The 11661-nt window shown below is 40.8% G+C and overlaps 1 protein-coding gene across 1 annotated transcript in view; it reads right to left on the minus strand.

Annotated features, from left to right (window-relative positions):
- Positions 1 to 11661, minus strand: part of LOC122563779 (chloride anion exchanger-like) — a 77340-nt gene that overhangs the window by 8724 nt on the left and 56955 nt on the right. Inside the window, exons 17-18 of the mRNA XM_043718003.1 lie at positions 10090 to 10326; positions 5652 to 5706 (exon numbers count right to left, since the gene is read on the minus strand). Of these exons, the coding sequence (XP_043573938.1) occupies positions 5652 to 5706; positions 10090 to 10326 (292 nt within the window). The remainder of the gene's footprint in view (positions 1 to 5651; positions 5707 to 10089; positions 10327 to 11661) is intronic.

The following is an 11661-nucleotide window of genomic DNA, read 5'->3' on the forward strand; positions in this document are numbered from 1 at the left end:
TTTATTGGTCAGAGTATTGAATACAGGAGTTGGGAGGTCATGTTGCGGCTGTACAGGACATTGGTTAGGCCACTGTTGGAATATTGCATGCAATTCTGGTCTCCTTCCTATTGGAAAGATATTGTGAAACTTGAAAGAGTTCAGAAAAGATTTACAAGGATGTTGCCAGGGTTGGAGGATTTGAGCTATAGAGAGAGGCTGAACAGGCTGGAGCTGTTTTCCCTGGAGCATCGGAGGCTGAGGGGTGACCTTATAGAGATTTACAAAATTATGAGGGGCATGGATAGGGTAAATAGGCAAAGTCTTTTCTTTGGGGTCGGTAAGTCCGGAACTAGAGGGCATAGGTTTAGGGTGAGAGGGGAAAGACATAAAAGAGACCTAACGGGCAGCTTTTTCACGCAGAGGGTGGTACTTGTATGGAATCAGCTGCCAGAGGATGTGGTGGAGGCTGGTACAATTGCAACATTTAAGAGGCATTTGGATGGGTATATGAATAGGAAGGATTTAGAGGGAAATGGGCCGGGTGCTGGCAGGTGGGACTAGATTGGGTTGGGATATCTGGTCAGCATGGACAGGTTGGACCAAAGGGTCTGTTTCCATGCTATACATCTCTATGACTCTATGATCACTCTTATGCAGTGCTCCTCACGGACAAATGGTCCTATTGACACAGCCTCATTTTCAGCATGAGACCTAGCAATACTTCCTTCCTTATTTGGATTGATAACATACTGCTCAAGGAAATGTAGAACAAATTTCAGAAATTTTTCCCCTTTACTCTGACATCAATTACTCAAATATCTGAAGACTTCCTCTCAAACAACATTATTACCCTACAGTTCTTGTATACCTTTGTGATTTCACTACAGATAACTCTGCCTTAAAAGTGGTCAAGAATTCTGTATGCCACTCCTCGGGAAAGATAATTACACAAATTTGAATGGTGTGCGCCCCAGTGGAAAATGTCTCTCTCTCTCAATCACTATTTTGAGACATTTAAAAGCCAATAAAATATTAAAGAATTCTCACCTTATTCCCTCCAGGGCTTTCACTTTTGCCAACAGTGCAATGTATTCCCCAAACTACTGCTATTTGCCTCCACTTTTTCTTTTCCTATCATTCATGAATATCTTGTCTTCATGAGTATTCAGTGGCTGAGTCTGGCCAAGCGCAATATTTATTTAAATCTGTATCCCTTCTCCCTAGAGGAGCAAGTTTGAGGGTTGTAACAGTGAAGGGACAAGGGAGAATGAAAGATTTGATGGGGATGAGGCACTAAAAATAGAAAAGAGGGTGCTGTATGGTAGACAGGTTGATGCAAAATGTTTTGTTGCTAAAGAGGGCCTAAGACTAGATAGTTGGAATTTTGGAAGTGTGGTTGTATGTGATTTGAGTAGGAGTCATTTTCAGGAGGAGATATGAAAAGATAAGGTGTGGACTGAAAGGTCGTTGTGCTGAAAAGTGATACAGGGAAAAATCTGAGCTGGCTTTGTTTTGATTAATGTGAGGCCATGTAAAATCATGGCAAGGGTTTAGTCATTAATATACATTGCAAGTACTTGTACCCAGCACTGACACGTGTGGCAACCTGAAACAAGTAGATAGTAAGTTGAAACTGGTAACTAGTGACCTGGAAAACTGAGAAGATACTTGTATATTCCTAATTTCTACTTTCTGTCCTTTATAACCAATCCATGATGTGGAGGTGCTGGTGTTGGTCTGAGGTGGTCAAGGTCAGAAGTCACACAACACCAGATTATAGTCCAACGGGTTTATTTGAAATCACAAGCTTTTAGAGCGCTGTTTCTAACCTGGTGTTATCTGACTTCTGATCTTAACCAATTCAGTTACATTCCTAGGAATTAGAAACAGAAGTAAGCTATTGGCCCCTGGAGCTCACTTCAACATAGAATGATATGATGGCTGATTTGATTACAGCCTCAATTCTACTTTCCCACCTATGCCTGATACCCTTTACAGTCAAGAAGCTATATAACTCTGCCTTAAAAGTGGTCAAGAATTCTGTATGCCACTCCTCGGGAAAGATAATTACACAAATTTGAATGGTGTGCGCCCCAGTGGAAAATGATGAAAGGTGGAGAGAATGAATATCATATATGGTTAAATTGGGTGCCGATCGAGAGGACTGCAGGGGCATGGGAACCTGCAGGCGCATGGGAACCTAGACTGTAGCTTTAGGGTGCAGGACCTGGACTGTAGGGAGGTTAGGAACATGGCATCAATCTCAAAGGAGGGTGCCTGTAAACAGGAAAGTGGCTTGAAGTGTGTCTACTTCAATGCAAGAAGTATACGAAATAAGGTAGGTGAACTTGCAGCGTGGGTTAGTACCTGGGATTTCGATGTTGTGGCTATTACAGAGACATGGGTAGAACAGGGACAGGATTGGCTGTTGCAGGTTCCAGGGTTTAAATGTTTTAGTAGGGTCAGAGGTGGGGGTAAAAGAGAGGGAGGTGTGGCATTGCTTGTCAGAGATAGTATTACTGCGGTGGAAAGGACGATGGATGAAGACTCGACATCTGAGGTAGTTTGGGCGGAGGTTAGGAATAGGAAGGGTGAGGTCACCCAGTTAGGAGTTTTCTACAGGCCTCCCAATAGTCCTAGAGATGTAGAAGAAAGGATTGTGAGGATGATTCAGGAGAAGAGTGAAAGAAATAGGGTGGTTGTTATGGGCATCTTTAACTTTCCTGATATAGCTATAGCTCGAGTTCGTTAGATGGGTCGGTGTTTGTCCAATGTGTGCAGGAGGGTTTCCTGACACAATATGTAGACAGGCCAACAAGAGGTGAGGCCATACTGGATTTGGTTCTGGGTAATGAACCAGGCCAGGCGTTAGAATTGGAGGTAGGTGAGCACTTTGGGGACAGTGACCACAAGTCGGTGACTTTTACTCTAGTGATGGAGAGGGATAAGTGTGCACTGCAGGGCAAGAGTTATAGCTGGGGGCAGGGAAACTATGATGTTATTGAGATATTGCAGTGCCTTATTTGAACAATAACATAATGTAATGCAAGGTCAACATAATAAGTTGACGATTGTTGCTACTTGCTAAAAGGATAACAGCAGAATTCAAACTAGTATTCAAGAGAATTTGATCAGAGAGAGAGTCCTGCAGGTAAAGACATCAGACAGTTACTTTCATCTAAATAGTCAAAGAAGTGATCCCCAAACACTTGAAATAGAAAGAAAGATGAACTCCTGTAACCTATTCCACCTTCAAGTTCACTTGAGAAATCTACCCTTGGGGCAGATCAACTACAATAACTTTTGCAGCCACAGAGACATTTGTTTCTCAAGATCTTCACTGCAATCAAAACATCAATTAAGAAACAAGATCTGCACAGAAATAGAGGCTGAGTTAAATCCCATTTTTAATTATAACAGCTTTATCTTAATCTGTATCTAATTTTGTGTGTTTAATAGTGTTGGTGAGTCAAGTGGATGAGTCAACACATTTTTGTTATGCCTCCAGGACAAGTGAATGGGAAATAAATTAACCTTCTTCATTTTTAAATATGCAAAATCTTGCTGCTGGGTTATCAACATCAAGTCAACCATGTTGGGGATAATAAAATAGACACAACCCCACATACAAATATAGTGATTATGAGCAAATAAAAGTTGACAGCTAAAATTTGACCATAACATAATATATGTTATATGGTTAATTTTTATTGTGAGATAATGAGCACTGTATGGAAAATGCTAAGCATTATGACCTTGATGGCTTAGAACAAATCTGAATGGAAATGAAATCTAAAAAACTCAATGATTGACATATGTTTTCAAAAGTCCAATTGTTTTACAAAATGAAATGCTCATACGAGGAAGCTATTAGGGTGCTTAGAAGAATGGTGTCTCATAATGAAATTCTCTGCATAGAATATAGAAGTTATTTTGCTTTCACTTTTTTACGATGATAGTTGTGTATATTAACGCTTTTTTTTATTTAAAGAGAAATAAAACTTCTGTTTATATCACATGAATGCTGATTACTTGTATGCAGATGGGGAACATATTTAAGAGCATATGTTTAAGCATACGTTAAGAGACATTGAAGGAAATTTTAGTATGGTTATGTGAGGGGTGTGTGCTTGTACTGTTTAATTCTGTAAATATGTGCAATACAAGTAAACTTTAGTTCCAGTTTTATCCTTCATTAACTGGCTTGCTGGTTTAGAACACATTTGGTGCTTTCGTGCCATCAATGCATGGTTGTAATTTAAGGCTGTAAGAAGAGTTTACAGTGTTCTGTGCATGTGACCTGTTTTCAATGACCCCACACAAGTTGACCTTGTTATTTATGACAGTTTGCTGACCTTCTGAAGTTTGGTGGAAGGGTGCTTGGTGGCATACTAAATCCAGTAAGAAAATAAATATCAGTACCACTTTTGGCATTTCAGTCATCTCTTGACATTATGGTTTTATATTTCATGATTATAGAGAGAGAGAGGGGAAAATGTTATAACTGGGACATCGTGACCTAACACTGCAGTACATCAGGCACAGTGGTCGGAGAGTAACACTCTACTTGTTGTATCATTCCTGTGAACAACATATAAACTGCATGAAATCATGAGTTCAAAATTTTAATAATGATTTCAAGAATAAAGATTGTCTTTAGAGATACCTCCTTAACAGCATGAATTGTGAGCAGAACTGATGTTATAAGGTAACTAAACAGGTCAAATTCCATTTGATTGCATTCCCTTGTAGGAATTTGTACCATTTTTTTCAAGGAACAAATAATAGCCAAAGTTATAAGCAAAGGAAGTAGAATTATATCTTACTTCTATTCAAATTCATGATTGTATATGTCGCATTTCTGTTTATGGGCTCCATGATCTGGCCTCATATCTTTTCTAGATCTTTGCATTGGGAGTCACTGGAATGGAATTGCTGCTTCAATTTCTCTACTCAACAACTCCTAACCAATCTATTGCCCTCTGAAATTACAGCACTCCATTTCTGCCATGACCACCTGCTATTATCTTGCACTATCATTCTTCTAATCATTTAATCATTCTTGCCCTTTCACAGGCCTTTCCCATTATTCTTTTCCACCCACCTTTTCCTGGCTCAGAATCTCATTATTAGCAATTACGTTTCTAACTTCTTTCAGTTCTTAAGAAAGTCACCAACCTAAAATATATATACTGTTTTCCACGTATGGAGTCAGCTATTACGAGGGGGCATAGCTTTAAATTAAGGAGTGGTAGGTATAGGACAGATGGTAGGGGTAGATTCTTTACTCAGCGAGTCATGAGTTCATGGAATGCCCTGCCAGTAGCAGTGGTGGACTCTCCCTCTTTATGGGCATTTAAACGGGCATTGGATAGGCATATGGAGGATAGTGGGCTAGTGTAGGTTAGGTGGGCTTGGATCGGCGCAACATCGAGGGCCAAAGGGCCTGTACTGCGCTGTATTTCTCTTGTTCTATGTTCTATGACTGCTTTGTCCTGGATAGTGTTGTCTTATTTTAATCGTTTTTTTTTAATTGTCGAATTGGAGTTGAGTCTATAGATGTAAGTGGAGCAAATTCGTCACCTTCCTGACTTAAACAAATTAATAAAGTCCTGAGAGGATTGGTTTATTTTCAAAAGTGGCAAAAGTCTAGTGAGAAAGAAACTTACCACCACAAGCAGCGATATAAACATCAATTTCAATCCGGAAAAATTCTTTCAAGATCTGTTGAGACAGAGAGATGGAGTGATCACTTTCTATACAGTTGATATCTAACGTTTAATTGGATTTTTAAATAAATTCTCTCCCTGATTTCTTCTAGACCAGCTCAAATTAAAGGAATTCTTTTTAACAGATGCAATATGGTATATTTTCAATTGTGACAAATTATTTTGAGGTCACTCAAATACTGGTGGAATATATTGTGATTGTGATAATGGAGGCAAAATACAGACTCATGATTCAAAAAAGTTCGCTACTATTTTTGTAAGAATTATCTGTTTTGACAGCAGTCAAAGGAACAGCAATATATTTCCAAATCAAGATGGTGAGTGTCTTGGAGGGGGTCTTGCAAATAGTGGTGTTCCCATGTATCTGCTGCCCTTGTCTTTCTAGGTGGAAGTGGTCATGGAGTTTGGGAGGTGTTATCGAAGGGCTTTTGGAGAATTTCCACAGTGCATCTTGTAAATCATACAGACTGCTGATACTGAGTGGGTGGAAGTTTATGGATGTGGTGCCAATCAAGCAGGCTGCTTTGTCCTAGATGATGTGAAGCTTCTTGAGTGTTGTTGGAGTTGCACAACTAGGAAAGTGGAGAAGATTCTATCACATTCCTAACTTGTACCTTGTAGATTATAAGCAGGCTTTGAGAGTCAGGAGGTGAGTTACTCATCGCAGGTTTCCCACCGTCTGACCTGCTCTTGTAGCTATTGTGTGTAAGTGGCAAGTTCAGTTGAGTTCCGGTCCATGGTAACCCTCAGGATGTTGATATTGGGGAATTCAGTGATGTTGTCACCATAAAAATGTCAAGGACCAGTGGTTAAATTGTCTCTTATTGGTAGTGGTCATTGCCTGGCATTTCTATGACACAGTTGTTACTTGTCACTTGTCAGCCCAAGTTTGGATATTATCCAGATCTTGCTTCAGGATCTGAGGAGTCATAAATGGTGCTGAATATTGTGTAATCATCAGCAAACACCCCACTTCTAACTTTATGATGGAGGAAAGGTTATAGATGAAGCAGCTGAAGATAGTTAAGCATGGGGCACTATCCTGAAGAACTCCGGCAGAGATGTTCTGGAGCTGAGATGGCTGACCTCTAACAACCACAACCAACTTCCTATCTGCCAGACAGAAGCTGAGTGGCCCTGGTGGAACTCAAACTGGGCATCACTGAGCAAGTTATTGCTGAGCAGGTGCTGCTTGATTGCACTATAGATGACACATTCTATCACTTTACTGATGATTGAGTGTAGATTGATGGGGTGGGAATTGGCTGAGTTGGAGTTAACCTGCTTATTGTGTGCAGGAAATACCTGAACAATTTTCCACATTGTTGGGTAGATGCCCATGATATAACTGTACTGGAAGAGCTTGGTTGGAGTAGTGGAAAGTTCTGGTGCAAAAATCTTCAGAACTTTTGCTGGAATGTTGTCATAGCAGTATTCAGTGTCTCTTGATATCATGTGAATGAATTGAATTGGCTGAAGACTGGTATCTGTGATGCTGGGGACCACAGGAGGAAGCCAAGGTGGAATATCCACTCAGCACTTCTGGCTGAAGATTTCTGCGAGTGCTTTTGCCTTGTCTTTTTCATTGTTGTATTGGGCTCTTCCTAAATTGAGGATGGGAATATTGTGGAGATGCCTCCTCCAGTCAGTTGTTTAATTGTCTACTACCATTCACAGCTAGATGTGGCTGGACTGCAGAGCTTACATCTGATCCATTAGTTATGGGATCGCTTAGCTCTGTCCATCACTTGCTGCTTATGTTATATGGTATGCAAGTAATCAGCAAGCTCTTTTCCTGATGAAGGGCTTTTGCCCGAAACGTCGATTTTCCTGCTCCTCGGATGCTGCCTGAACTGCTGTGCTTTTCCAGCACCACTCTAATCTAGAATCTGGTTTCCAGCATCTGCAGCCCTTGTTTTTACCTGTGCAAGTAATCCTGTTTGGTGGCTTTGCCAAGTTGACACAGTATTTTCAGGTATGCCTGGTGCTGATCCTGGCATGCCCACATGTGCTCTCCATTGAACCAGGGAATATTCTGAGCCATGAAGTTGCAGATTGTGTGAGAGTACAATTCTGCTGTTGTTGATGGCTCACAGCACTTCATAATGCCCAGTCTTGAGTTGCTAGATCTGTTTGAGGTCAGTCCCATTTAGCATGGTGGTAGGTTATCCTCCATGTGAAGGTGGTACTTCATCTCCACAAGGACTGTGCAGTAGTCACTTACCAATATTGTCATAGACAGATGCATCTGTAGCCAGCAGATTGCTAAGGATGAGATCAGGAATGTTTTTCCATTATGTTGGTTCCCTCATCACCAGTCTCACAGCTATGTCCTTTAGGACACAACCAGCTTGATCAGTAGTATTTGCACAGTGCCAGTCTTGGGGATGGAGATTGAAATGCCCCACTCGGTTTTCATTTCGTACCCTTGCCACCCTCAATGCTTCCTTCAAGTGTTGCTCAACATGGAGGAGTACTGATTCATCAGCTGAGGGAGGACGGTATGTGGTAATCCTTGCCCATGTTTAACCCGAAGCCATGATACTTCATGAGGTGTAGAGTCAATGTTAAAGACTCCCAGGTCAACCCCCACCTGAATGTATACCACTGTGCCACTACCTCTGCTGGGTGTCTGTCCTACCAGTGGGACATGGCATATCCAGGGATGATGATGATAGCGTCTATGACATTGTCTGCCAGGTATCATTCTGTGAGTATGACTGTGTTGTTTGTCTCGTCTGTGAGACAGCTCTCCTAATTTTGGTACTAGGCCCCAGATGTTAGTAAAGAGGATTTGACAGGATTGACAGGGCTGTTTTGACTGTTACCATTTCTGGTGCCTAGATTTATGCTAGATTATCCATCCAGTTTCATTTCTTTGTTGAGTCTTTGTAGTGATTGAAACAAATGAGTGGCTTGCTGGGCCATTTCAGAGGGCAATTGAGAATCAACCACTTTGCTTTGGTCTAGAATCACATGTTGGACAGACCTGTTGAGGATAGCTGATTTCCTTCCCTGAAGGACATTAGTGAGTGCATGTTAGCTCCAACCTTTCCTGCTTTACAACAGTGATTGCACTTTGTAAAGTACTTCATTGGCTGCAGAATGCTTCAAAATACCAGGTGGACATGAAAAGTGGTCCAAAAATGCAAGACTGTCTTTCTCTCTGTCTGCCTTTGTGATTCTTTATGTTCTTAATTTTTCTCTGTCCTTTTCTTTCTTCCTGTCTCTCTTCCTGTCTTTCTATCAAATCTTTTTAGCCTTCATACTCTATTGTTCAAACCATTTGTTATCAATTTCAATAAAACAAAGAACTGTCAAGCAGCTGCTGGACATTTGAAACAAATAAAAATAGAATTTGCTCAGAAACTCAGCAGGTTTGGCAGCATCTGTGGGAAGAAAACAGTTAACTCTTCTAATCCTATGACCCTATTTAGGAAAAGGTGGCATTTGTGCTGACAGTAGGCTGGGGAGGATAGAAGGGAGTTGGTGAAAAGGAATGAATGGATATGAGAAGACAGAGCCTAGAAGGAGGAAATGGTTATGGACCAGACCACACTCCCTGTGAATATATCAAGGTGGTAACACTTAGACCATAACTTTTATCTTATTTAAAGTTGAGTATAAGGTGCTATGTTCCAGATGTAATTTGATTGGTTACAGTACTCGGCATTAAGCAAAACATACTTTATTCTTACTTTACAGTTAAAATACAAAAGAAAAAGAAAGCAGAATTGATATAACTTTTACTCCAATTGAAAACTTAACAGAATAAAAGATTTTAAACTACTAAATAGTGAATATTCCTATATTTACATCCCATAAACACACCCTTTGCAAAGGCAAATTCAGTAAAACAGATTGTCTCGCATGCAATTCTGTCAGCTGAAAGAGTTCCAGTTTTTCTCTGTAACAGAGAGAGACAACCTACTCCAAAACCCAGCAACTGCTGAAAGCTAAACGGAAACCTTGGTTCAGTGGGATGCTGACTCCACCCATTCATGCTGACTCTGTTGAGCAAACTTTAAAAAAACCCAAGGCCTCACAACTTGTTCACTTTAATGGCTTGGAACAGACTGCTCAGCAGCTCTGTCTCAAACTCCTTTCATAAAAAACACCAGGACAAAATACAGCTCTTAAAGCCATAGTATCATCACAAGACAAAGGGATTGTTAATAGTAAGTCAGGGAAGAGAAGTGGATAATGAGGATTATGAGTAGTTGTAAATAGGTTGGCTGTGCTGAAAGCAACCCATTTGGTGATGGGACTTGGGGTTGTGAAAGGTGGGTAATAGTCAAGGAAGGAGGAGTTCATGTTTTGAAATTGATGCTGCTACACCTGCTGAACTTTACAGCAATTTCTGTTTTTGTTTGCTTACCGATTTCAAGCCTTTCATAGCAGACACATCCAGGAAAGATACTGCAGCAAAGTCAAGGACAATGCTATGTATTTCCACAGTGGGAACACAAAGACCAGCTGGAAGAGGTAGTTTCCAATCAATCCGCATCGGCAACTCCTTCATATCTGTCGCTTTATCCAGTTCTTCAATCGTGTTATTATCTTCATTTTCCGAGTCACTCTCCTGACTTCTATCTGCAGTTTGAACATAGCCTTTCTGCATGAAAACATTAATATGATTGGATATGATAGATATGGAGATACAAAAGAGTTTAAATACAGTATTGAAAGGGTTTATGGTGCACAACTGCCACATTTGAGTATGTGGGATGCAGTACTATAAGGATTTGGGTAATATTTTACTAATTTTCTGATCCATTTAGATCATAGGATCATAAGAAATAGGAACAGAATTTGTACTGCTAAGACTTCCCTACTCCAACCCTCTTGAAATAATTGCCAACATTCCATTAGTCTTCCTGATTACATGCTGCACCCAGGTTCCAGCTTGCTGTGTTTCATATACAGTTGTCCCTTCAAACCTGCTCCACAATTTAATAAGATCTTGGCTGTTCTGACATCCCTCACATCTACTTTCCTGTCTTTTCCCTGTAACCCTGGATTCCGCCCCCACCCCCCCGATCAAGAATTTATCTATTTTTGTTTTAAATGTGCACAATGCTGAATAGGCAGGTCTGTTTTCCCTGGAACATCAGAGGTTGAGTGGTGATCTTATGGAGGTTTATAAAATCATGAGGGGCAGGGTTAGGATAAATAAACAAGATCTTCTCCCTGTGGTGGGGGAGTCCAGAACTAGAAGGCATAGGTTTAGGGTGAGAGGGGAAACATTTAATAGGGACTTAAGGAGCAACTTTTTCACACAGAGGGTGGTATGTGTATGGAATGATCTGCCTGAGGAAGTGGTGGAAGCTGGTACAATTACAACATGTAAAAGGCATCTGGATGGGTGTTTGAATAGGAAGGGTCTAGAGGGATATGGGCAAAGTGCTGGTAAATGGGACCAGATTAGATTAGGATATCTAGTTGGTATGGACAATTTGGACCAAAGAGTCTGTTTCTGTGCTGTGCATCTCTATGACTCTATGATTCTATGATTATGCCCTCACAGCTCTCTGAAGCATGGAAGTTCAAAGACTCACAACCCTCTGAAAGAAAGAAATTCCATATCATCTCAGTCGTAAATTGGCACCCCTTTATGCTGAGACTATGCCCTCTGGTCGTAGACTCTTCCATGAGAGGAAATACCCTCTCAACATTTACCCTGTTAAGCCCATTAAGAATCCTAGATGTTTCAATGCAGTCTCAATTTATTCTTCTAACCTCCAGTGAGTAAAGCCCCAACCCATTTAATCTTTGCTCATAAAGCAATCTCTGCATACCAGGGATCAATCTAGTGAACTTTCTCCAATTCTGCATTCTGGGGAAGGTGGGACCGGTACAAACAGGACGGGTTGCACCTGAACCAGAAGGGCACCAATATCCTGGGGGGTAGGTTTGCTAGCACTCTTCGGGGGGGTTTAAACTAATTTGG

The sequence above is a fragment of the Chiloscyllium plagiosum genome, chromosome 27 (assembly GCF_004010195.1).
Source record: "Chiloscyllium plagiosum isolate BGI_BamShark_2017 chromosome 27, ASM401019v2, whole genome shotgun sequence".
Lineage (NCBI taxonomy): Eukaryota > Metazoa > Chordata > Chondrichthyes > Orectolobiformes > Hemiscylliidae > Chiloscyllium > Chiloscyllium plagiosum.